The following is a 27,753-nucleotide window of genomic DNA, read 5'->3' as shown; positions in this document are numbered from 1 at the left end:
GCCATACTGTTAGTGTGTGAGGGTAGTAAATGTTTCTCCAGTCTACTAGTCATACTGTTAGTGTGTGAGGGTAGTAAATGTTTCTCCAGTCTACTAGCCATACTGTTAGTGTGTGAGGGTAGTAAATGTTTCTCCAGTCTACTAGTCATACTGTTAGTGTGTGAGGGTAGTAAATGTTTCTCCAGTCTACTAGCCATACTGTTAGTGTGTGAGGGTAGTAAATGTTTCTCCAGTCTACTAGTCATACTGTTAGTGTGTGAGGGTAGTAAATGTTTCTCCAGTCTACTAGCCATACTGTAAGTGTGTGAGGGTAGTAAATGTTTCTCCAGTCTACTAGTCATACTGTTAGTATGTGAGGGTAGTAAATGTTTCTCCAGTCTACTAGCCATACTGTTAGTGTGTGAGGGTAGTAAATGTTTCTCAAGTCTACTAGCCATACTGTTAGTGTGTGAGGGTAGTAAATGTTTCTCCAGTCTACTAGTCATACTGTTAGTGTGTGAGGGTAGTAAATGTTTCTCCAGTCTACTAGTCATACTGTTAGTGTGTGAGGGTAGTAAATGTTTCTCCAGTCTACTAGTCATACTGTTAGTGTGTGAGGGTAGTAAATGTTTCTCCAGTCTACTAGCCATACTGTTAGTGTGTGAGGGTAATACATGTTTCTCCAGTCTACTAGCCATACTGTTAGTGTGTGAGGGTAGTAAATGTTTCTCCAGTCTATAAGCCATACTGTTGGTGTGTGAGGGTAGTACATGGTTCTCCAGTCTATTAGCCAAACTGTTAGTGTGTGAGGGTAGTACATGTTTCTCCAGTCTACTAGCCAAACTGTTAGTGTGTGAGGGTAGTACATGTTATTCCCTTCTAGTAGCCGAACTGTTAGTGTGTGGCGGAATAAATGTTTCTCCAGTTTATTAGCCATACCCTGTGTGGCGGAATAAATGTTTCTCCAGTCTACTAGCCATACTGCTAGTGTGTGAGGGTCGTAAATGTTTCTCTAGTCTACGAGCCATACTGTTAGTGTTTGAGGGTAATAAATGTTTTTCAATTCAATTAGACATGGTTAGTGTGTGAGGGAATAAAATGTTTCTCCAGTCTACTAGTCATACTGTTAGTGTGTGAGGGTAGTAAATGTTTCTCCAGTCTACTAGCCATACTGTTAGTGTGTGAGGGTATTAAATGTTTCTCCAGTCTACTAGTCATACTGTTAGTGTGTGAGGGTAGTAAATGTTTCTCCAGTCTACTAGCCATACTGCTAGTGTGTGAGGGTAGTAAATGTTTCTCCAGTCTACTAGTCATACTGTTAGTGTGTGAGGGTAGTAAATGTTTCTCCAGTCTACTAGTCATACTGTTAGTGTGTGAGGGTAGTAAATGTTTCTCCAGTCTACTAGCCATACTGCTAGTGTGTGAGGGTAGTAAATGTTTCTCCAGTCTACTAGTCATACTGTTAGTGTGTGAGGGTATTAAATGTTTCTCCAGTCTACTAGTCATACTGTTAGTGTGTGAGGGTAGTAAATGTTTCTCCAGTCTACTAGTCATACTGTTAGTGTGTGAGGGTAGTAAATGTTTCTCCAGTCTACTAGTCATACTGTTAGTGTGTGAGGGTAGTAAATGTTTCTCCAGTCTACTAGTCATACTGTTAGTGTGTGAGGGTAGTAAATGTTTCTCCAGTCTACTAGCCATACTGTTAGTGTGTGAGGGTAGTAAATGTTTCTCCAGTCTACTAGCCATACTGTTAGTGTGTGAGGGTAGTAAATGTTTCTCCAGTCTACTAGTCATACTGTTAGTGTGTGAGGGTAGTAAATGTTTCTCCAGTCTACTAGCCATACTGTTAGTGTGTGAGGGTAGTAAATGTTTCTCCAGTCTACTAGCCATACTGTTAGTGTGTGAGGGTAGTAAATGTTTCTCCAGTCTACTAGTCATACTGTTAGTGTGTGAGGGTAAATGTTTCTCCAGTCTACTAGTCATACTGTTAGTGTGTGAGGGTAGTAAATGTTTCTCCAGTCTACTAGCCATACTGTTAGTGTGTGAGGGTAGTAAATGTTTCTCCAGTCTACTAGCCATACTGTTAGTGTGTGAGGGTAGTAAATGTTTCTCCAGTCTACTAGCCATACTGTTAGTGTCTGAGGGTAGTAGTGTGGTAGTACAGGTATATATTACCAGAGCTGGGGTCACATGGGTCAATGTCCTCGTCATCACTGGGACACTCAGCTGATGCCACCAGCAGGTCGTCTGTTGACTGGAGAGAGACAATGTATCATTAAACACACACTTTTGTTTTTTGTAATACTTATGGATCACTGGAGCCTTTCATGTACATGTCATTGACATGTAAAGTATTTTCAGAGAGCTCCTCTCTTTCTGCAAACAGAACACAAAAAACTCTCAACTTGAAGTCAAATATACTTTGGATTTACAGAAATCTATATGTTTTTTCCCCCCGAGTCCTGGCAAACTTCCAAACTGCCAAATTGTGAAGAGAGAGGTGGAGAGAAAGCGAGAGAACGGAAGTGAGATAGAGAGAAGAGGAGGAGAGAGGTGTTGGTTACGAGCTGGGATCTAATCACAAGGGATCACATATCCATCTCCTCCTCCTCCCCTCTCCTTCTCTGGCTCTCCCCTTCCTCCTTTTCCCTATCTTCTCCCACATTCCTTCCTCCCCTTTATAGTGGTCCACCGATGTGCTGATTGCTGATCTCTGAGGACTGTGTGTCCATATAAGTTAACTATAATAAAGTAACTAACCAACAGTGTACCGTACAGTGCAGTAACTATGAATCCTTCATGTCCTGCTCTTTGAGCAACACAAGTTGGGAAGATGCTCCTTTGGCCAATCCCCCTCCTTCCTCACTCTCTCTCAGCTGAACAATGCCTCTCCACTTCCTCTCCTCCTCCACCCTTTCTCTCATTGGCAGCGGCCCTCTCGCTTCCCCTACTCTCCCGCCTGTTGCCATGGCAACTCTAAGTTCAGGCCGTTAAAACGAAGGGCGTGTTTCACTGAGAGACCTGAAACACTGGCACTCACCACCAGACAGAAAGAGAGAGATTATCAGGGCGTTAATCTGGACTCCGTATGACAGAAGACTATCGTTCTGTGTTCTTTCCCAGTGAGAGAGAGAGAGAGAGAGAGAGAGAGAGAGGATAAGAGAGAGAGAGAGTGAGAGTGATGTAAGTAATGGAGGTAGGGAGAGAAAAAGAAAGAGCTGTGTTGGGAGAGAGACAGGTGGAGGAAGAGAAAGAGATGGAGGAAGAGAGTCATGGAGGGAGAGATGGACAAAGGATAGGACAAGGAAAAGCATGAGGAGAGAAGGAAGGAGACATCAAAGTGTTGCAGCTTAAGTTAACGTCATGCTAATTGAGTGTGCATATTCATGAGTTTGTTAAACATCGCCTGCTTCAACTTTACAGCTGAGAAATGTGTGTGTGTGCATAAGCGTGTGTGTTTGTGTGGGAGCGAGAGTGTGAGTGCGTGTTTTAAACCCACACAGAGTCCGCGGTGTATTAAAATGGGAGAGTGATGCATTGCAGTAGTCATAACTAACCTCAGTATGGGGACTGGAGAGAACAGCAGAACCAAATCTAGAACAGGTCTAGAACCCAACATAGAACGGGACTAGAACCCACAAACAACCTCACAAAAAATCTATGCAAATACATTTAGCGTAATGCATCCCAAGATAACAGAAATACAGCACTATTGAAGTCTTGTAAAATGCACTATAGAAGCTAACCTCGCATTAATGGCCACATCAGCCAGGTACTTCTTGCGACGATGTGATAGATTTCACTTTTGCTAATTAGACAATCAAAAATCCCGGGAGAAAAGTAAACATAACGCTGTCTGCTTACAGGGTGTCCATGATCCCAATTGCCTGAGCGTGATTGGTCAAGAGCAACTGTAAGCAGATGTGTATGTTTAGATGAACACCTTTAACTGTAACCCTCCAAACTCTATTCCAGATGGATTCTAATGACTCCGACTCATTCTAGACTCCAAACGGAACAGTCTCCTCAGCTGACCTCTACTCACATGTCAATCAAACTACAGACCTGCCAATCAAACCACGGCCCTTTTAAGTTGCCAATTAAAAGTGTGCCAAGTCTGTTCCACTGATGCACACACACACTCCTGAACAATGCATGCCAACCTCTTCCTATAGCCTCATCTCTTTTTCTCTCCCGTCGTCCGTCTCTCCTCTACAGCCTTATCTCTCCCTCTCTTTGTCTGGCAGCGATGCATGCCACCTTCCAGCACAGACGAAGAAAGGTAGAAAGCGAGAGATAAAGCAAGAGGGGAAGAGAAAATCGAAAAGGAAAGCGACGGATAGCGAAAGAAAGAGGGAGAGAGAAAAGGGAGAGATGGGAGAGATGAAGGCGAAAGATGGTATCATGCCGAAGGAGTAAAATCAGTACCTGAGCAGCCGAACAATGCCAGCGAGCGTCCATGCCTGCCTGACTGCCTAGCTCACACATAACACACACACACACGGTGTACACACACTGCTCTACTTCAACACACACACACTCTGTTGGCTGCAGCTCTGTCAGCACGGAGAGAAGAGGAGCTATTCTGCATATGTACTGATACACTGACTACCTACCACTGCTCAGAGAGAGAGAGAGAGAGAGAGAGAGAGATAGAGAGAGAGAGATAGAGAGAGAGAGTGATGCTTCTACCCATATAACACACATGGACACACACACGCACACGCACACACCGATAACACCCAAACTAAACTGAGCAAAGTGAGTCAGAGCAGACTGTAGCAAAACACAAACACACACTCTTTTACATTATTAATAACTCTTGACTTCCTAGGAGAGAGTCTCACTAAACTCATGGCAGCAGGAAGAAACACATCAAACACACTCAAAATCACACACACGCCACGCGCACGCACACACACACACACACACACACGTCACATGTACACACGCGTCACGCGCACAATCACAAAATCGATGACTTGCTCTGATCCACCATTAAGTGGTTTCACTGCTCCTCCCTCTGCTGCAACTGACTGTAACTAAGTACAGCCTACATGTTACCTCTATATGTTTGTGTGTGTCCATGAACACTTGTTGAATACAGCTTGGTTGCTAGGTAACCCCAGCAGCAGATTAGTGTTTCTTATTAAACACACACTCACTGCAACACACACACACGCGCATGCACACACACACACTGCAGCATATCGGGCATACATTCTGTCTGACCTAGTTCCCATCTTGGGATATTGACTCATTTGCAATGCTCTCTGCAAACCAGTTACACCACCAACTACTACACACACACACACACACACACACACACGTCTTAAGTGTAAAAAGGAACACTGTGTCTCACTCCATCACTCAAACCCTCCATCCATCTAGATATATTATTGATGCCTGAGGCTCTGCTCACAGCTCTGCATTCCATTATTTATGTCTGAGGTATACACAAAGGAGCTATACACTTTGGAGCACGAGAGAGTGAGAGAAAGAGAGAGAGAGAGAGAGAATATCTAAGAGGGTTCACTATCTCCATGGCAACTCGCATCATTGGAAATGATTATTTTTCAGAGTGCGTCAGACTATTTCATAACCCAGAATCGCTCTCCACCCACAAACAAAGAGAGCCTGTTCACCATAACCTCCTGACAGGTAATAGCAGATACAGTTTATAGTATCTATATCTGTGAGGTTATGATTTGCTCAATTAGCCTGTTTATGCCTTAGTGTCATAGTTAGTTTCCTACCTGCTGCGTAGTTCCTCCTCCTTGCTTCCTGTTTGTGGCGGTTGTCGTGGTGATGTCGCCGGCATTGGCGGCGGGGTCTGATCGGTTTGCCCCGGCGGCAGCGCTGGATTGGGGCGTGATGGAGGAGGGCATGTCCCCAACCAATCGCGTGCTGCCCTCCAGGCGGATGTGGGCGTGTCCTTCGGCGGCCATGTTGAGTATCTTCAGTCCGTTGTAGTAGAGACCGGCCATCTGACCCTGGAACTGACCTGCTTCCTTTCCTCTTCCTACCGTCACCGTCGTCTGGCTGTTGAAGATGGTCAGCTGGCGGCCTGGACACACACACACACACACAAACACACAGACACACACACGCATACATATGAGTCACCGGTGTGATGATAATATACACGTTAATTGTAATGTTAGCGTGTTGTAAGTATGAACAAAGGCTGAGATGTACTGTGGAAATGGGGGGCTGGAGGAAGAGAGGAGGAGGAAAAGAAGACGATGAAGGAGGATGAAAGGAAGAGTAGGATGAAGAGAGAGGACATGAGATAGTTGAGAGATGGTTGCTCTTGGAGACGCATCAGGAGCAAGTCATCATGTTGATCGGACATATCGATTGATTTCCGTCAAAATATGGTTATTACAGCCTTATGAAGCCCTAAGAAGCCAAATGAAGCGTTATAAAGCCATATGAAGCTCTATGAAGCATGCACAGGTCATATCTTTGTCTCTGGTCACTGGTAAAGGGACTTCAGGTATTTAAAGGAGCTCTGCTGAAGTTTGAGGTTAATAAAAAAACAGTGCATTTAACATCTCTCAAGTCTTACAAGTAATATCTGATTATGAACTTTGTTCAACACTGATATGTGGTATCACTTCAGAATGACTCCTCGCAATAAAGCATTTCTATAACGGAGGAGTAAATAGTTTATTCATCATTTATTGATCATTACTCCCACATTTGTACATTTTTAGTAACCTAGTTATTCACACATTTCTAAACCCATTTTAACATATTTAATATTGACTCATAAAGGCCATTCAGAAGATGTTTCATATATGTCCTTATAAACCTTTTACTAATCATCAGTCAACCCTTTGCATGGCCTCGTCTTAAGTGTGGGCTATTTATACTTTATAGATACTTTATAAACATCTTGAGTGACTGATGTACTTTCTCACAAAAAGATGGACATGCCATTGGTAGACATTCCAACAGTGGTTGATTCTCCTTAAGGTCTCAAAATGCCCCCCCTAGGACATATCAGTGGTTAAACAACAAGCATTAAATAAAGAGGATGTTCAAGAATATATATTGAACATTTTATTCCAAAAGTCACAATAGTAATGTGTAACTTGAGTAAAATAATGTCGTCGTCCCCCCCCCGAAAATGGTAACATTAGCATTTCTTGGCAGTGACTTTTCTACCAAAACCAAAGTGTGGATTGCAGTCACTCCTTAGAGCAGTGTAATCTTAGAATTTGGCCAGCTCCGTGGGTCCACACGTTAGAAATCGCCACCCTAGCAAAAGGAAACCCTCAGCCAACGGCCCACCCACTAACTTCCCCGCGTGCATGAAGCAGTCAAAGTTAAAGCACCGCTTTCACCCAATCCTGGTGCAGCCAAATAACCAGTGACGAAAACCCAAACACCAGAACTACCGCTGCTTGTTATCCCACACATTCCATGCCGTCGCGGGAGATTCCGGTTGAACGGCAGAATGATTCCATGAAAGATGAGGAGCAGTCCGTAGACTGCTGACGAGGTAAAGGAAACAAATATCTGAATACATTATCGTGCTGAACTATTCAATTACGTTTAAAGGAGTTACTACCTTTTAAAAGCCCAGTAGAGGTACAGCCAAACAAAGCCGTGTGTGAACATAGTCTGTGGTTAAAAGACTGAAGCACTGGAAGCATTTAAAGGTCCAATTCAGGCGTTTTGTATCTCAATACAACCTAAAATCATTTCTGGGTAACAATGTACCTTACTGTTATCAGTTTTCCCCTCCCCACTCAGACCACTCAGACAGTCGTAGCTAAATTCTTGTTTGAGAAATTGCTCTTTGTTGTTTTTGTTCATTTTTGACCATTTTAAATGAAAACAATCACAGAAAGGTACTTAATTGTTTTTTTTTAACCAGAAATGATTTTATATTGAGATAAAAAAATGACTATTGGACCTTTTTAAGGAGCATCAGGTACTGTTGGAATGTCTACCAATGGTATGTCCATCTTTTTGTGAGAAATTGCACCGGTCACTCAAAACACTTATAAACCATTTAGAAAGTAGAACTATTCAACACTTTTCATCAGGACACGCAACAAGACTTAACTAATGTTTAACTAAGGGTTTATAAGGACCTATATTAAACATCTTATGAATGGAGTAATGATTAATAAATGATGAATAAACTATTTACTAATCCATTATAAATGGTTTATTACAAGGAGTTACCCTAAAGCGAAGCCTTTAAATGTTTACAATTGGAGAAACAGCATTATGACAGAATCTTAATAAAGCCCTTTTTATCTGTACTAGTTTCACAGTTATTCAGATGAATCTTCCCATTGTCCCTTTAACCTGGTATTATCAACCTTTCTCTCTAGCTACAGTTTACAGTAAATTACTGTATTACAGAACAGTACAGTTACACTACAGTTTACACAGTCTGACAATATTACACTCTAACAGCTACTATAATGTTTAAACTTAGTTATGAATTTAGAATTTTAGATGTTAGTTGATGGTCACAGTTTCAACTTGCTTCAGGTTGACTTTTAAGCTAAAAGTTTTAAGTAATTTTAATGATGTTTTTACCTTTGTCGAATAGCCAATCGTCAACTACTCGACCGAGTCGATAGGGGATTCTCTGTCTAGCGATGGCCAGGCGCTCGTTATCAATGTTGCCTTTAATTTAAAGATGAAAACACAGTAATTACGCACATCAACACCTGGCACAGGAGCTGGACAACAAAATGAACAGCCATGAAGAGAAAGTCAAAGTCCTGACCAAGGTCCTGTTAGTCGGTCCGAACATTGTTGCTGTGTCTTAATTTCAATAAGAGTTATGATCAGGAGCAGCAACCGAGCGGACATTGACTTTCTGTTCATGGGCTTTGATTTAAAGAGACATTTAAACAGTTAATTATCATCTGACAGACAGGAGTTTAGAGAGTTTGATAAAACAACAGAATAATAACGATAATCCATGTTAAAGCTAACAGATCAACCCTCATACACCTCCCTGTCTAGTGTTTAACCGTTTAGCTAACATCTAACTAAATAACTCTCGAAAATATATGATTACTACTTTTATATAAAAACAACAACAAATGTTTAAAAACCCAATGCAAAAAAATAAAAAAATACAATCATTTTTTCTCTTTGTTTTTTTTTCAGTCTAGTTTACTCAGAAAATGAAATGTTTATTGTGTTGCTGTTTGGCCAAATGCCCCAATGGCTATTATTATTATTTTTTAAATAAAACACAACTACTACCTGTATTAAATGTTTACATGGTTCATTTACGTATCACACTATTTAACATAGCAACATAAATTACCAGTCATGTCAGTACAGACTCCCTGGAGTCAAGGCAACCTGGGGAAGTGTTGCTACATATGTCTTTTTTTTAATGTTTTAACAGGAAAATTACATCATAACATAGACATTTGATCTTCAGCAAGTCATAACAAAAGTCCTAATAGTAACGTAGCTATGATGTAGTAATAACATCAGCAACAGCAACATTACAACACCCTTATATTAATACTGAAAGAAATACTTACGGTATACAGTCACTTCCTTTTATTCAGGAAGTAAAGCGAAGCCCTGTCGTGTGATTGGCTGTGACAGGCGGGGTGTAGGCTGTGGTCGGTCCTTACCTGAGGGGTAACGCTCTATGATTGGCAGGTCGTCCAGCTGCAGGGTTGCGTTGCCTCCGCTGCGGGTAAACCGAACTATGTGGTACTTCCCATCATTAACGGATTTAGCAGTCTCTTCAATGTTGATGTCATCTGTTCCCACGTTAAACACTACCCTAATATTTCCTTTATCCTGAGGAGTGAAAAATAGACAGAGAGAGAGAGAGAGAGATCAAGGGACAGAAAGGGATAGAGAAAGAGGATAGGAAGGGAGAAAGGGATTTATAGTTGGTAGTGTAGCAGAGTGCTGATTTGAGGAAGACAGAGTGCAGTTCCACAGGGATTTTTGTAGAGGCCAGTGTTAAACAATGTAATTCTTACTATCTGTAGCTGTAGGTAGTCCCCCAGTCCCGAGGCGCTGTCAACCCGTAGCAGGGTAGCGTGTTTCTGCTGTGTGCTGAAGCCCAGCGCGAGCCGGTCAGCCCGTGTACTGGGGCGCTCGTTAGGAGGCCAGGTGTACACAATCACACCCCCATCACGACCAAAGATATACGTGGTCCCCGCTGTGGACAACAGATTTACATGACTTGTTGTCAAATGAGCAGAAACAGGATGTAGTAAACAGGAAATAGGTCATAGGAATAGAAGAAAAAAAAGTGACTCACCGTCATTGCAGAGCGGTCCTCCGAATGATGTCATACTGCAATCACAGCTAAATCCCTCCCACTGCTGCAAACACACGCCCTGATTGGAGCAAGAGTCTTCCTGACAGGTAGTACTGGGACCTGGAAAGACAAATCCTTTAACTTCTAAACGATGAAGGCTAATGTCAACCAGAGGCTGCTGAAAGTAAGAAAATAATCAGAATAAGCCCTTAAAAATGCTCTGGTTAAAATCGACAAGAAAAAATATATTAATTCCAAAATCTTTGTGAATCATTCCATTAAGAGTTGATCCTCATTGAAAATGAATAGCACTTTTGGATTGTTGAATTGGATATCCAATTCACTGGACATCCTGTAGCTGTCCATGAGGTTGGCCAGCCCTAGGTTAGATACAGGGAGGGAGAGGTCAAACAGAAGAGGGTGGGGTTAGAAGCAGGGGGTGGGGTTAGAATCATGCTTCCAAGTGAAGGAGGTGCAGGGTGTGTGGTCTAAATTAAACAGTAATGGTGTCACTGAGGGGATGATGTCACTATGGTGACCTGGACAGGTTACGTCAGAACACACCACACACATGCACCCACAAATGTAACCGAGGTGGCTTGTGTAATGAGTACCCTTGCCTGAGACCTGAGCACATACGTTAGCTGAGCAAATGCCTAAACTTTAGCTTAGCAGGCTAACACAGACGTGTGGTGCGCAGGAGGCCCAGGTTCGAACCCAGTCGATCACGAGCGCACACAGACACATACACACAGAGCGATCTACCTTGCAAGTCAGCTTTCATCAATGCAACTTTCGCCAGCCGAAAACAAAAACAAAACAACGACAATCAAAATATGTTAAGATGGTTAGTAAAAAACAAAGCATAAAAATGCCTGTAAAAAAAAGAAAAAGAACAAAAAACGGAGAGCAAAAGAGAGAGAAAGAGGGAAGAGAAAGACAGATGCTAAAACAAGGGAGACAATCTCCAACATAATAAAAACAGCTGTTAGCTGGAGCAATAGTGAAGGAATGAGTCAAAAAAAAAAGAAGAAGCTATGATATGCATTGGTAAGGAGAAAGTCCTGGTATGTGTGTGTACTTTTTGTTGTGTAGGTACTCATGGTTTGTGTGTGTGTGTGTGTGTGTGTACCTGTGTGTGTGTGTGTACCTTCACAGCCCCTCTCCACTTGTCCGGTGGTAGCTAGAGCATCGGCCAGCAGGTCGGGTAGTCGGCCGTTAAGGTCAACAGTTGCTAAGCAACCCTGGAAGCCTTCCCGGGAGTGGACGAGCTTGGGAAGGTCCCTATACATCTCCTTAGCCACCCCCCCTACGTACAGGTCACCTATAGGAACACAGCATAACTTGAGTGACAGCTCCATGCGACAATAAAAAAAAGTCTCTCTCTTAGCTGACAGTACTGCCCTCTGCTGTTAGGGAACAAGGGCTGAGGCAGAGAGATTCCATAGTAGTAGAAGGGTAGTATGGTATGTACAGTGTGTGTGTGTTACCTTTGAGATCCAGGTTCTTGGCCCCCATAGTGGTCTGTGTAGTGACCTTGGTATCTATCTTAACAGTGTGCAGGTTGTTGGTGTCTCTGGATATGAGCACATTGTGCCAGTGGTTGTCATTCAGAGGAGAGTTGGAGTTCCCTTTGATCAGGTGTGCCCCATTCCCCAGGTCGGACACATAGTGGAGGTAGCTGGGGTGGGTGATTAGGATTAGAATATTATAATATGAACTGTATATCCATGAGTTGTCGATAGTTGTTCCACTCTGACATGTCCCTTCACCAAACAATTTCAATGTCCTCTGTTGTACAGTATCAGTAATGTAAATAGTAGCTATAGGGAGTTCGCTAGTTAGCTATACACTGTTGTACAGTATCAGTAATGTAAATAGTAGCTATAGGTAGTTAGCTATCCTCTGTTGTACGGTATCAGTAGTAGACAGACTACAGTATCAATAGGTAGTTAAGTAAGTAATTATGCCGTACCCTTTGACCAGCTCCACCACTATGAAGTCGTTTCCGTCTCCTCTGTTGTAGAGTACGAGTCCGTCAGGTGAGGTGGTTTTGAACTGGAGGAACAGGTGCATGGAGTAGTACGCCTGGAGCGTGGGCAGGGTCACGTAGCTCGACCGTGACCTGAACGTAACCGGGTCCGCCACGATGCTCTTATAACCAATCACAGCGTTCAGTTCGCAATAGTCGATGTCACCATTCTTACCTAGGATCAAGAGGACCAAGGATGAGATGTGCGTGTGTGCTCTGGTCTTACGGTGGTCTATATAAGGCGTGTCATTCAGCATGAGGTGTGTGGAGTTGTGTACAGTGCATTCAGAAGGCATTCGCACCCCTTGACTTTTTCCACATTTTGTTGTTACAGCCTAAATTTAAAATTGATAAAATTTAGATTTTTGTCCTCACTGGCCCACACACAATACCCCATAATGTTAAAGTAGAATTATGTTTTTTAAGTGTTTACAAATGAATAGAAAATGAAAACCTGAAGTATTCAACTACTTTGATATGTTAAGCCTAAATACAGTGGGGCAAAAAAGTATTTAGTCAGCCACCCATTGTGCAAGTTCTCCCACTTAAAAAGATGAGAGGTCTGTAATTTTCATCATAGGTACACTTCAACTATGACAGACAAAATGAAAGAAAAAAATCCAGAAAATCACATTGTAGAATTTTTAATGAATTTATTTGCAAATTATGGTGGAAAATAAGTATTTGGTCACCTACAAACAAGTAAGATTTCTGGCTCTCACAGACCTGTAACTTCTTCTTTAAGAGGCTCCTCTGTCCTCCACTCATTACCTGTATTAATGGCACCTGTTTGAACTTGTTATCAGTATAAAAGACACCTGTCCACAACCTCAAACAGTCACACTCCAAACTCCACTATGGCCAAGACCAAAGAGCTGTCAAAGGACACCAGAAACAAAATTGTAGACCTGCACCAGGCTGGGAAGACTGAATCTGCAATAGGTATGCTGCTTGGTTTGAAGAAATCAACTGTGGGAGCAATTATTAGAACATGGAAGACATACAAGACCACTGATAATCTCCCTCGATCTGGGGCTCCACGCAAAGATCTCACCCCGTGGGATCAAAATGATCACAAGAACGGTGAGCAAAAATCCCAGAACCACACGGGGGGACCTAGTGAATGACCTGCAGAGAGCTGGGACCAAAGTAACAAAGCCTACCATCAGTAACACACTACGCCGCCAGGGACTCAAATCCTGCAGTGCCAGACGTGTCCCTCTGCTTAAGCCAGTACATGTCCAGGCCCGTCTGAAGTTTGCTAGAGAGCATTTGGATGATCCAGAAGAAGATTGGGAGAATGTCATATGGTCAGATGAAACCAAAATATAACTTTTTGGTAAAAACTCAACTCGTCGTGTTTGGAGGACAAAGAATGCTGAGTTGCATCCAAAGAACACCATACCTACTGTGAAGCATGGGGGTAGAAACATCATGCTTTGGGGCTGTTTTTCTGCAAAGGGACCTTGGCGACTGATCCATGTAAAGGAAAGAATGAATGGGGCCATGTATCGTGAGATTTTGAGTGAAAACTTCCTTCCATCAGCAAGGGCATTGAAGATGAAACGTGGCTGGGTCTTTCAGCATGACAATGATCCCAAACACACCGCCCGGGCAACAAAGGAGTGGCTTCGTAAGAAGCATTTCAAGGTCCTGGAGTGGCCTAGCCAGTCTCCAGATCTCAACCCCATAGAAAATCTTTGGAGGGAGTTAAAAGTCTGTGTTGCCCATCAACAGCCCCAAAATATCACTACTCTAGAAGAGATCTGCATGGAGGAATGGTCCAAAATACCAGCAACAGTGTGTGAAAACCTTGTGAAAACTTACAGAAAACATTTGACCTCTGTCATTGCCAACAAAGGGTATATAACAAAGTATTGAGATAAACTTTTGTTATTGACCAAATACTTATTTTCCACCATAATTTGCAAATAAATTCATAAAAAATCCTACAATGTGATTTTCTGGATTTTTTTCTTCTCATTTTGTCTGTCATAGTTGAAGTGTACCTTATGATGAAAATTACAGGCCTCTCTCATCTTTTTAGGTGGGAGAACTTGCACAATTGGTGGCTGACTAATTACTTTTTTGCCCCACTGTATGTAAGTAGTAAATAAATAAGTAAAAGTAAAAATGTGCTTACCAAGTCACATAATAAGTTGCATGGACTCACTCAATGAGCAATAACAGTGTTTAACATGATTTTTGAATGACTATCTCATCTCTGTACCCTACACATACAGATAATTGTAAGGTCCCTCAGTCGAGCAGTAAATTTCAAACAAATTCAACCCCAGGGAGGTTTTCCAATGCCTTGCAAAGAAGGGAACCTATGGTTAGATAGGGGGAAAAAGCAGACATTAAATATCCCTTTGGGCATGGTGAAGTTATTAATTACACTTTGGATGGTGTATCACTACACCCAGTCACTACAAAGATACAGATGTCCTTCCTACCTCATTTGCCAGATTGGTTTCTTTCCTATCAGGGATTTCACCATGAGGCTAATGGTGAGTTTAATACAGATACAGAGTTGAATGGCTGTGATAGGAGAAAACTGAGGATGGATCAATACTAACTTAACTGACAGAGTGTAAAGAATGAAGCCTGTACAGAATACAAATATTCCGAAACACGCATCCTGTTTGCAACAAGGCATGAAAGTAATGTTGCAAAAAATGTGGCAAAGAAATGTACTTTTTGTCCTGAATACAAAGTCTTATGTTTGAGGCAAATCCAATACAACACAGTACTGAGTACCACTCTCCATATTTTCAAGCATAGTGGTGGCTGCATCATGTTATGGGTATGCTTGTAACCGTTAAGGACTGGGGAGTTTTTCAGGATAAAAAAGGAATGGAGCTAAGCCCAGGCAATATCCTAGAGGAAAACCTGGTTCAGTCAGATACTGGGAGATTAAATCACATTTCAGCAGGACAGTAATCTAAAACACAAGGCCAAATCTACACTGGAGCCGCTTACCAAAAAGACAGTCAATGTTCCTGAGTGGCCGAGTTACAGTTTTGACTTAAATGGCCTTGAAAATCTATGGCAAGACCTACAAATGGTTGTCTAGCAATGATCAACAACAATTTGACAGAGCTTGAAGAATTTAGTGCAAATGTTGCACAATCCAGACTTACCCAGAAAGACTCAGAGCTGTAATCGCCAAAGGTCATTCTGTATTGACTCGAGGGGTTAAATACTTATCTAATCAAGATATCTTAGTGTTTTGTTTTCATTATTATCATTATTATTTTTTTTACAAATGTTCAAATGTTTTGTACACTTTGACATTACAGAGTATTTTGAGTAAATCGTTGACAATTAAATCCATTGTAATCCCACTTCCTAACACCACAAAATGTGGAAAAAGTCAAGGGGTGTGAATACTTTCTGAAGGCACTGTATGTGTAAGGTTTGTGTGTGGGTATAAGTTGTGTGTGTAGGTGTGTGCTCTGTCCTTCCAGAGGTCTACGTAGGGCATGCCGTTGAGGGTGAGGTCTGTGTAGGTATGTCTACACATTGATTCAAGTATACTGCATTCAGAAAGTAATCAGACCCCCTTGACTTTTTCCACATTTTGTTACGTTAAAGCTTTATTCTAAAATTGATTACATCGTTTCCCCCCTTATAAATCTATCCTCAATACCCCATAATGACAAAGCAAAAACAGGTTTTTAGAAATATTTGCAAACTTTTGCAAAATTTTAGTGAGTACTTTGTTGTAGCACCTTTGGCAGGGATTACAGCCTCGAGTCTACTTGGGTATGACGCTACAAGCTTGGCACACCTGTATTTGGGGAGTTTCTCCCATTATTTTCTGCAGATCCACTCAAGCTCTGTCAGCTTGGATGGGGAGCGTCGCTGCACAGCTATTTTTAGGTCTCTCCAGAGATGTTAGATAGGGTTCAAGTCCGGGCTCTGGCTGGGCCACTCAAGGATATTCAGAGACGTGTCCTGAAGCCACTCCTGCATTGTCTTGGCTGTGTGCTTAGGGTTTTTGTCCTGTTGGAAGGTGAACCGAGGTCCTGAGTTCTCTGGAGCAAGTTTTCATCAAGGATCTCTCTGTACTTTGCTTCATTTATCATTTATTTATCCTTACTAGTTTCCCAGTCCCTGCCGCTGAAAAACATCCCCACTCATGCTGCTGCCACCACCATCCTTCACCGTAGGGATCGTGCCAAGTTTCCTCCAGACGTGACACTTGGCATTCAGGTCAAAGAGTTCAATCTTGGTTTCATCAGTCCAGAGAATCTAGTTTCTCATGGTCTGAAAGTCCTTTAGGTGCCTTTTGGCAAACTCCAAGCGGGCTGTCATGTGCCTTTTACTGAAGAGTGGCTTCCGTCTGGACACTCTACCATAAAGGCCTGATTGGTGGAGTGCTGCAGAGATGGTTGTCCTTCTGGAAGGTTCTCCCATCTCCACAGAGGAACTCTGGAGCTCTGTCAGAGTGACCTTCGGGTTCTTGGTCACCTCTCTAAACAAGTCCTATCTCACCCGATTGCTCAGTTTGGCCGGGTGGCCAGCTCTAGGAAGAGTCTTGGTGGTGCTTGGGGACCTTCAATGCTGCAGACATGTTTTGGTAGCCTTCCCCAGATCTGTGCCTCGACACAATCCTGTCCCGGAGCTCTACGGACAATTCCTATGACCTCATTGCTTGGTTTTTGCTCTGACATGCACTGTCAACTCTGAGACCTTACATAGACAGGTGTGTGCCTTTCCAAATCATGTTGAATCAATTGAATTTACCACAGGCGGACTCCAGTGAAGTTGTAGAAACATCTCGAGGATGATCAATGGAAACAGGATGCACCTGAGCTCAATTTCGAGTCTTCTAGCAAAGGGTCTGAATACTTATGTAAATAAGGTATTCTGTTTTTTAATATAAATACATCTGTTAAAATGTCTAAAAACCTGTTTTTCTTTGTCATTGTGGGGTATTGTGTGTAGATTGATGAGGAAAACAATGAGTTTAATCCATTTTAGAATAAGGCAGTAACATAACAAAATGTGGGAAAAGTCAAAGGGTCTGAATACTTTCCGATGGCACTGTATGTGTGTGTAAGGTGTGTGTAGGCGTGTGTTCTCTATCCTTACAGAGGTCTATAGGGAATGCCTACCAGCGTGAGGTGTGTCTGAACTCTGGTTTTACAGCGGCCTACGTATGGCGTGTCATTCAGCGTAAGTGCAGTTGTGTATGTTTAAGGTGTGTGGGTATAAGTAGTGTTGGTAGCTGAATACTCTGTTCTTACAGAGGTCTAGGGCATGCCGTTGAGGGTTCAGGTGTGTGTAAGGCAGGGGTGTCAAACAAATTTTGCCCCAGGGGCCGCATTCAGCCTTCAACAAGGTCTGGAGGGCCGCACAAAAAATTGGCTATATTTCCTCGCTGTGAACATTTTCAGAAAATAGTCCTCTATCCATCGTTTAGGGAATCTCCGATGCTCCCTGACTGTCTAGCTTTCATTTTGGTGATTATTAGCAAGCTGGACACAGTCAATAAACAGTATGAATATACAATAGGTCCATTATCCTTCCTACACAGTTTCGATTTGGTTTTAGTCATTGTAAAGTATATTGAGTTTGTTTTCCCCCACTGAGTGTATAAAACATGAAGAACACCTTCCTAATATTCAGTTGCAACCCTCCCCCTTTTGCCTTTAGACCAGCCTCAATTTGTCGGGGCATGAACTCTACAAGGTGTTGAAAGCATCCCACAGCGATGCTGGCCCATGTTGACTCAAGTTGGCTGGATGTCCTTTGGGGTTGGCCCATTCTTGATACACATGGGATATCAATCAATCAAATGTATTTATAAAGCCCTTTTTACAGCAGCAGATGTCACAAAGTGCTTATATAGAAACCCAGCCTAAAACCCCAAACAGCAATGCAGGTGTAGAAGTACAGTGGCTAGGAAAAACTCCCTAGAATGGCAGGAACCTAGGAAGAAACCTAGAGAGGAACCAGGCTCTGAGGGGTGGCCAGTCCTCTTCTGGCTGTGCTGGTGGAGATTATACAGTGCCTTGCAAAAGTATTCATCCCCCTTGGCATTTCTCCTATTTTGTTGCATTACAACCTGTAATTTAAATGGATTTTTATTTGGATTTCATGTAATGGACATACACAAAATAGTCCAAACTGGTGAAGTGAAATGAAAAAAATAACTTGTTACATTTTTTGTTTTCAATTTATCCGTTATTTTGCCAGGTATGTTGACTGAGAACACGTTCTCATTTGCAGCAACGACCTGGGGAATAGTTACAGGGGAGAGGAGGGGGATGAATGAGCCAATTGTAAACGGGGGATTATTAGGTGACCGTGATGGTTTGAGGGCCAGATTGGGAATTTAGCCAGGACACCGGGGTTAACACCCCTACTCTTTCGATAAGTGCCTTTAATGACCTCAGAGAGTCAGGACACCCATTTAACATCCCATCCGAAAGACGGCACCCTACACAGGGCAGTGTCCCCAATCACTGCCCTGGGGCATTGGGATAATGTTTTAGACCAGAGGAAAGAGTGCCTCCTACTGGCCCTCCAACATTTAAAATGGAAAAACGGTGTGTATATTCAACCCCTTTGCTATGAAGTCCCTAAATAAGATCTGGTGCAACCAATTACCTTCAGAAGTCACATAATTAATTAACCAAAGTCCACCTGTGTGCAATCTAAGTGTCACATGATCTGTCACATGATCTCAGTGTATATATATATATACACCTGATCTGAAAGGACCCAGAGACTGCAACATCTCCAAGCAAGAGGCATCACCAAGCAAGTGGCACCATGAACACCAAGGAGCTCCCCAAACAGGTCAGGGACAAAGTTGTGGAGAAGTACAGATCAGGGTTGGGTTATAAAAAAATATCCGGAACTTTGAACATCCCACGGAGCACCATTAAATCCATTATTAAAAAATGGAAAGAATATGGCACCACAACAAACCTGCCAAGAGAGGGCCGCCCACCAAAACTCACAGACCAGGCAAGGAGGGCATTAATCAGAGAGGCAACAAAGAGACCAAAGATAACCCTGAAGGAGCTGCAAAGCTCCACAGCGGAGATTGGAGTATCTGTCCATAGGGCCACTTTAAGCTGTACACTCCACAGAGCTGGGCTTTACGGAAGAGCGGCCAGAAAAAAGCCATTTCTTAAAGAAAGAAATAAGCAAACATGTTTGGTGTTCGCCAAAAGGCATGTAGGAGACTCCCCAAACATATGGAAGAAGGTACTCTGGCCAGATGAGATTAAAATTGCACTTTTTGGCCAAGGAAAATGCTATGTCTGGCGCAAACCCAACCCCTCTCATCACCCCGAGACACCTATCCTCACAGTGAAGCATGGTGGTGGCAGGATCATGCTGTGAGGATGTTTTTCATCAGCAGGTACTGGGAAACTGGTCAGAATTGAAGGAATGATGAATGGCGCTAAATACAGGGAAATTCTTGAGGAAAAACTGTTTGTCTTCCAGAGATTTGAGACTGGGATGGAGGTTTACCTTCCAGCAGGACAATGACACTAAGCATACTGCTAAAGCAACACTCGAGTGGTATAAGGTTAAATATTTAAATGTCTTGGAATGGCCTCGTCAAAGCCCAGACCTGAATCCAATTGATAATCTGTGGTATGTCTTAAAGATTGCTGTACACCAGTGGAACCCATCCAACTTGACGGAGCTGGAGCAGTTTTGCCTTGAAGAATGGGCAAAAATCCCAGTGGCTAGATGTGCCAAGCTGATAGAGACATACCCCAAGAGACTTGCAGCTGTAATTGCTGCAAAAGGTGGCTCTACAAAGTATTGACTTTGGAGGGAAGGGGGGTGAATAGTTATGCACTCTCAAGTTTTCCTTCTTTTGTCTTATTTCATGTTTGTTTCACAATAAAAAATATTTTGCATCTTCAAAGTGGTAGTAGGCATGTTGTGTAAATCAAATGATACAAACCCCCCAAAAATACATTTTAATTACAGGTTGTAAGGCAACAAAATAGGAAAAATGAATGAAAATCAAAGGGGGTGAATACTTTCGCAAGCCACTGTAAGAGTACATGGCCATTAAGGGAAACTGTTGAGTGTGAAAAACTCTACAGCGTTGCAGTTCTTGACCCAAACTGGTGCTCCTGGCACCTCCTACCATACCCTGTTCAAATTAACTTACATTTTTTTGTCCTGACCATTCACCCCCTGAACGGCACAATCCGTTCACAATCCATGTATTAATTGTCTTTAGGTTTAAAAATCATTCTTTAACGTGTCTCCTACCCTTCATCTACACGGATTGAAGTGGATTTAACAGGTGACATCAATAAGCAATCATAGCTTTCATCTTTCACCTGGATTCACTTGGTCAGTTTATGTCATGGAAAGACCAGGTGTCCTTAATGTTTTGTATTTGTACACATATATATTTATTATTTCTTACTCAAACCACCGGCCTACGGGCTGTATGTTTGACACCCCTGGTGTAAGGTGTGCGTAAGGCGTGTGTAGGTGTGTACTCTGTCCTTACAGAGGTCTATGTAAGGCATCCCGTTGAGGGTGAGGCCCTGCAGATGCCCTATGAAGTTGGAGGGCACAGCGGGCATGAAGCGCTTCTCCGTCACAATGCCTGTCTCCACGTTGTGGAACTCCAGCTGGGTGTGGTCGCCTGCCATCTGACCTGGAGGGGTTAGAGGTCAGGGGTCAGGGGAGAGATTAGCAGACCGGGGTCAAATACATTCAAACACTTGAGGTGCGCTTGATTTAGCTTGACCAGAGTCTCGGGTGAGTGGAGTTTGCACTTTTGGGAATATTCCTTTGGTTACATTGGACCAGGTAAGCTAAATACAAGACACTTCAAGTGCTTGTATGTATTTAAGCCAGGTCTGCAGGTTATGGGTTTGAGGACAGTGGTTAAGGTTAGGACTGAAAGGTCAGGGTTGACAGTGTTGGGGGGATGCTATGGTTACCTTCTACAGGTTGCAGGTCGTCGACGGTGAGTTTGAGGCTTTTCCCACGACGCACCACTCTGACCGTGTGCCACTCATTATCATTCAGCCCCACCCCCGCAAAGATGGTCTCTGGACCCTTACCTACACACATTCCAGTTAGTTAATACACACACATACCTGTACACAGACAAACACCTTAGACATACTTTCACACACCCACACAGGCACACAGGTAGGCAGGCACACACACCCATGTCTCCTGCCATAGAGTCCTATCGTTTCAGCCACATGGTGGCACTAGATATTAAGCCCTGTAGCTAGAAGGGCTTAATAGAGAGCTGGCATACAGCAGGAAGAATATTCTCCATCCATCGCTCTCTTTTTCCCTCCCCTCTTCTCTCCCACTTTGTCTCACTGTCCATCTCTCTCTCTATGTCTCTCTCTCTCTGTCAGTCCTTTCATCCCCCCTCTCAGTACATCTCTCCTCATTTCTTGTCTCCCCCTGTCAGTCTTTCTCTCTCTCTCTCTCAAATAGTGAAAACTCGCCAGGCTAGACCAGCGTGTGTGTGTGTGTGGAGGGGTGTGGGGGTGGGGTGGGTGGGAGAGGTGGGGGTTGACATATAGGAGTGATGATAAGGCAAGAGGTAAACAGCCTGACAGATTCTGCTGTGGGAAATGTCAGCACCATGACACACACAGACACAAACACATAGCATATTGCTGCATGTGTGAGGTCTCTCTGTGTGTGTACATGCATGTGTGAGTGTGTGTGTGAGATGTGTTAGGTGTGATTAGTTTTCAGGAGAGGACAGAGGGCTCCCCTGAGGAGTCTCAGCTGTGCTCTGGGCATGAGCATCTCATCCTGTTACCATGGATCACTGCCTGAGAGTGAGTGAGTGTGTGTGTGTGTGTGTGTGTGTGTGTGTGTGAGATGGGGTGAGATGGGGTGAATGGGCTTATGTGAGTATGAGGCAGTGATCCATGTCTACTCGAGTACAGCCAGGACACACACTCACTCACACACACACACTCACAGGACCATGGAATGTGGTCATGGAAGAGAGGCTAATTGTGGAACCAATGTCTATGGAACTTATAGAAATCAAATGTATGAAATACATTGTCCTTTTGCACGCCCATAGACTGAATGGTGACATTATCATTGAGTTATTGAATGGTATGAACTCTTGTTATGTTTTATAATCAACTCAGAATATGAAGTTCTTTCCATGGCAGTATTTTAGACTCAAAATGGCTGATAACTCAGGATCATTAGAAAATCATAATCCATTTTGAAGGTTTATATGCTTATAAAAAGCATTATGTTACATACTGCAGATGGAGATAAGAAAGTCGGCTAGTATTGTTCCCATGGCAACACCTCCCTTTGAGAGTACCAGGACACCGTCATAGAGCCGTCTTCCGTGGTGAAAGGACACACACACACACACACACACAGAGCTCAAGTCACGAAAACAACATCCAGATAAACCAAGCCCTCAGACAGAGGGAGAGAGGAAGGGATGGATGGAGGGATGTAAAGGGATGGAGGGATAGAGTCTTTTGTTTCCGGCGTGAAGGAGACATAATTACCCAGAAGCCCTAAGAAGCTTTCAGTCAATCCCCGTGATGGAACTGCACACCTTCACACTCCTCTGTACATCTCTGTCTCTCACTCTCTCTTTTCCCTTGGCTCTCCTCTGTCTTCTCTCTGTACCTATTTTTCCTGTTCCCTCTTGCCTCCTTCACTAACACCCCCCCCCCCTTTCCTCTCTCGCTCTTCTCTCTTGCCTTTTCTCTAAAATGGCTGCCTTAGTCACCCTGGACTCTAGAAGAAGCATACAGTCGTACATCCACGAACACACACACACACACACACGCACATTCAAACACACGCGCTCACTAACACACACACGCTCACAAACACACACGTACTGAGAGGTAGTGTGAGATGGGGTGTGACTTACTGGCGGTACAGTTAATCCTGATACAGTCTAGAGGGAGAGCAGAGCAGAGGGTTAACGCTGCACAAACACAGAATACCACGCGCTGGGGACAAACACACCAACACACGCTACACACCTCACTGAGAACACACACTCTCCCCACCTCCTGGGGGCAAGCTGGGAGGGGGTTACGGGCCAATCAGAGCAGAGGATATGGCGTTCTGCAATCTGCTCTGAGCAAATGGCATAACAGCACAGTGAATCCAGCAGATAAGATTAGTTGATCTCTGAATTGGCTTGCTCTGTAATTGGCTGAGGGAGAGTGAGAGGTTTCAGTATAAACGGTGTGTCATTGGCTACTCTGGTCAGAGTGATGGCCTCAGTGACCATGACATCCATAACATCAGGACACTGAGGTCGGCGTGGCCCCATATTTCCATCACCTAGCAACAGAGTACCAAATCCCGCCCCTGGTGGAGCAGAGGCTCATGGGAGGTCAGAGGTCATGGTTCCCATAATACCTCAGTGTGTCGGGTGTCGTCAACCACAGCAGAGACGCAGATGCTACAGCCAGAGACCAACACACACCCCTGCATGTGTGTGTGTGTGTGATCTTAGGGGTGCAGTGGTCATCTGGGAGTGAGCAGGGAACGCAGCCTCGGACCGTGAGGACCAACCCTCTGTTCAACAATACACAGACAGACAGACAGTACAGCACAGCACAATAGTGTGGATGTGAGTGTTTGTGTATATGTAATATCAGATTTAGGTGTAAATGTATGTGTGCACCCTATTCTCAGATTATGTCTGTGTACTTAGGTTGACAGTGTCTGTGTGCATCTAGGCTTAAAAGTGAGGTGTGTATGTGTTTACCGAGGTTGACAGTATGGATTAGTGTGTACCTAGGTTGACGGTATGTGTGTGTGTACCTAGGTTGACAGTGTAGGTGTGTTTGTACCTAGGTTGACAGTATGTGTGTGTTTGTACCTAGGTTGACAGTATGTGTGTGTTTGTACCTAGGTTGACAGTATGTGTGTGTGTACCTAGGTTGACAGTGTAGGTGTGTTTGTACCTAGGTTGACAGTGTATGTGTGTTTGTACCTAGGTTGACAGTATGTGTGTGTGTGTACCTAGGTTGACAGTGTATGTGTGTGTGTACCTAGGTTGACAGTATGTGTGTGTGTACCTAGGTTGACAGTATGTCTGTGTGTTTGTACCTAGGTTGACAGTATGTCTGTGTGTTTGTACCTAGGTTAACCGTGAGACGGACACGGCCCCCATCCAGCTCCAGTCGGAGCGTGTCGGCTGAGTTCCGTGATGTTGTTGCCATGAGAACACCGTAGGCCCGCTGGGAGCGAAACCGTAGCGACACGTCCTCCGCCTCGGTGTGCATCGCTACGGGCAACTGGACCTTCATAAACTTACTACCATCATAGGACAGGATGGTCGCATCTAGAGGAGGGAAGGAAGCAGAAGAAGACATGAATATCTGCCAGTGACAAGAAAAGACAAGTCCAGACCAGCCCAGACCAGTCCAGATGACACCAAATCAAGCCAATGTCTCCAGTTTGATTTAAATGCCAGAAAATAAATCAAATTGAAAGCTGCTTATTTTCCATGAGACGGCTGAGAGAGAGATGGTTCTATCCTTTTTCTCTGTTTCTACCTTTCTCTGATCCTTCGTTCATCTCTCTCTCACTCCTCTCTCTCTCCTCCTATCTCTGTTTCCGTGGAAGACCGTTGGAGGCGAAAACAAGAGAACAGGAAGAGAGAGGCCTCATGAATACTAATGAGCTCAGTGTGTGTTTGTGTGTGTGTGAATGTGAATAAGGGAGTGAATTTCAGAGGGAACAGAGGAGGGTTCAGTAAAGCGAGGAAGGATAGAGCAAAGGAGAGATGGGGAGAAGGCGAGAGAGGAAGAGAGTGGAAGAGCGGGAGAAAAGCTTTTGGCTAAAATGCAAATGAATCCTCATTAACTGGAGGTTAGCCTGTTACATCACGATAACATAACTAACTAACACATACGAGTGCACATACACACACACCTGAGTAATTTCTAAACAGCTGACTAATTGAAACGCTAAAATGGCACTTCAGCAGAGCACCTAACTGAGGAGGGGGGTAGAAAGAGGGAGATGGAGAAGGACAGATGATAATGAAGGCAGTATGTCTGAACGTGTCCTTGTGACGACTGCTCTGGAATAAAACTGAAGAAACAAACAGATCTGAGAGAATATTGGGGACAAAGAGATAGAGATGAGGGAGATGGAGAGAGAGAGCGAGAGGGATAGAGAGAAAGAAAGAGGTAGAACCCGCAGGTAGGCGTAAACATGGCAAATCACTCTCTCCATCTGTTTCTCCATCTGTCCATCCTTTAATCCACTGAACCACCAGTTACTGAGGCTCTCTCTCTCTCCCTCCCTCCCTCCCTCCCTCCCTCCTCTCTCTCTCCCTCTCTCCCTCCCTCCCTCCCTCCCTCCCTCCCTCCCTCCCTCCCTCATTTAATCTCCCTATTATGGACAGATCTGAGGTGTGTGTGTTTGTTAGACATTGGCAAGAAAATGAATTACCATGGTAACAGAATCAGCTGCTTCACCATGACAACATGCTCGCTCTCCTCCCTCTCTGACTCATCTTTCTTTTCTCCATCTGTCTCTCTCTCTTCATCTTTCCCATAAATCTCTAAGGGATTCACTTCATCCATCACTCACTCAATCTACCTTCTTCCATCTCTCTCGGTCTGTCTCTTTTTATATGTTTTGTTGGTTCAGTATGGCTGTTCAGGGGAAGTAACTATACAGTAGACAATGATTTAATAAACCAGAGACTAAATAACACCACCTCCTTCCCCCTCTCTCCATCCCTCCATCTCTCCCCATCTGCTCACCTCTCTCACAGGCCCGTCCCAGGTATCCGGTCCCAGAGCAGTCACACACGTATCTGTTCCAGCCCTCCCTGCAGAGGTAAGAGGTTAGGGTTAAAGGTCAAGTGTCAAGTCAAGGGTCATGCCAGAGTAGATCCGACTACAGACTACATACACTGGAATGCAATTCACCCTTCACTAAAGCTTGTCCTAGGCGCTGTACTAGAACTTGGTTAGCGACAGTTGTTATCCAATGGAGCGCTGCGATTGGTTGGCCAAAATTCTGGGGCGGGGGCTTAGCGAAGGGTCCTATTGGTCGAGTTGGTCGAACATGGCACTTTCACCGCCAGGGTTGTTTTGATTTCCAGGGCCATCCATACGTAAAATATATGCACACGTGACTGTAAGTCGAAATGGATAAAACCGTCTGCTAAATTAAATATATAAATTCAAGGTGCTTTATTGACAACGGGACAGCAGGTAGCGGTTGGGCCAGTAAGCGAAAGGTCGCTGGTTTGAATACTTGAGCCGACAAGGTGTAAAATCTGTCGAGCAGGGCACTTAACCCTAATTACCCTCATTTACTCCAGGGTCGCATACTACCATGTAAAACAACACATTTCACTGCACCTATCCGGTGTATGTGACAACAAAACATTTCTGCCTAAACCTCAGTTAAAAGTGAAGGTAGTCCTTTAGAAACAGTCAGGCAGACGTCAAAATAGTACAGTAGACAGTAGACTTGACTTGAGTAAGTGGCGATGAAGTAGTACAGTAGTACCTGCAGGTGGCGCTGTGTTGGCAGGGGTTGGACAGACACTGTTTAGGAGGCTCTCTGGAGCAAGAGGGCTTAACCCCTACAGCCCTCTGAACCTCAGCCAGACGACGGATGTCCTTACTCTGACCGTCCACAAACAGGTCTCTCACGCAGCCGACATAGCCGTAGTTCAATAACGCTGTCCACACCTACAGAGAGGAGAGACAGACAGATTACACACACACACACACACACGATACACTCAAGTGTGCGAACATACACACACACACACACACACACCTCAGTAGGGAAGATGAGTCCTTGGCGATCCTCTGGTAATCCTCCTAGGTACAGAGTATCATCCAGGTCTAGAATCTCACTGTCCCCTGGAGCTGTGTACGCTGTACGCTGTGAATTCACTGAGATAGTACCTACACACGCATGCACGCGCACACACACACACACACACACACACACACACACACACACACACACGCACACGCACACGCACACACACGCGCGCAGGTTAGGGTGAAGGGTGGTCAATGATTAGGGTGCACTGACTGTAAAGTTGAGAGTCTGGTAAATGGCTCAAATGTAAATGTTAAGAGACCTTTCCCCTCTGCCCCTCGCCACTTGCCAGAACGTCATTGTAAATAAAGAATTGTTCTTAATTGACTTGCCTTGTGTAATGGCAAATAACAAGAAGGTTATGATGCCACTTACTACCCAGATAGCACATAACGTTCTGAGAACCATATGTTTCTTCGAGCTTGGTGAGAGCGTGGTTGTCCAATGATTATTTTGCATACAACCTTCCCACAACTTCCTGGGAACAGATGTAGACTAACAGTGAAATGCTTACTTATGGGTCATTTTTCAACAATGCAGAGTTAAAGATAATTGGAATAAAAATAATAGAAATGGTGACACAGGGAATAAATACACAGTGAATAACAATAATGAGTATTGC

General features: G+C 43.8%; 1 protein-coding gene across 25 annotated transcripts in view; it reads right to left on the bottom strand.

Moving 5' to 3' along the window:
• The window catches only part of LOC112224289 (neurexin-1a-like), a 70,451-nt gene that overhangs the window by 8,925 nt on the left and 33,773 nt on the right, over positions 1-27,753 (bottom strand). For 7 of the 25 annotated variants that reach the window (XM_042305966.1, XM_042305965.1, XM_042305971.1 and 4 more), the window contains 16 exons: positions 27,081-27,211; positions 26,805-26,989; positions 26,048-26,115; positions 24,409-24,612; positions 23,182-23,208; positions 21,233-21,355; positions 20,794-20,943; positions 12,231-12,462; positions 11,746-11,936; positions 11,388-11,579; positions 10,256-10,375; positions 9,972-10,153; positions 9,612-9,783; positions 8,545-8,634; positions 5,736-6,046; positions 2,155-2,233 (listed from right to left, as the gene is read on the bottom strand). In XM_042305966.1, coding sequence (XP_042161900.1) covers positions 2,155-2,233; positions 5,736-6,046; positions 8,545-8,634; positions 9,612-9,783; positions 9,972-10,153; positions 10,256-10,375; positions 11,388-11,579; positions 11,746-11,936; positions 12,231-12,462; positions 20,794-20,943; positions 21,233-21,355; positions 23,182-23,208; positions 24,409-24,612; positions 26,048-26,115; positions 26,805-26,989; positions 27,081-27,211 — 2,457 coding nt within the window. The remainder of the gene's footprint in view (positions 1-2,154; positions 2,234-5,735; positions 6,047-8,544; positions 8,635-9,611; positions 9,784-9,971; positions 10,154-10,255; positions 10,376-11,387; positions 11,580-11,745; positions 11,937-12,230; positions 12,463-20,793; positions 20,944-21,232; positions 21,356-23,181; positions 23,209-24,408; positions 24,613-26,047; positions 26,116-26,804; positions 26,990-27,080; positions 27,212-27,753) is intronic. The other 18 variants (XM_042305970.1, XM_042305976.1, XM_042305969.1 and 15 more) reach the window with 6 other exon arrangements.

This window comes from Oncorhynchus tshawytscha, linkage group LG25, assembly GCF_018296145.1.
Source record: "Oncorhynchus tshawytscha isolate Ot180627B linkage group LG25, Otsh_v2.0, whole genome shotgun sequence".
Classification (NCBI taxonomy): Eukaryota; Metazoa; Chordata; class Actinopteri; order Salmoniformes; family Salmonidae; genus Oncorhynchus; species Oncorhynchus tshawytscha.
Note: the sequence above shows the minus strand (reverse complement) of the source record. Positions and strands in the feature narration are given on the sequence as shown.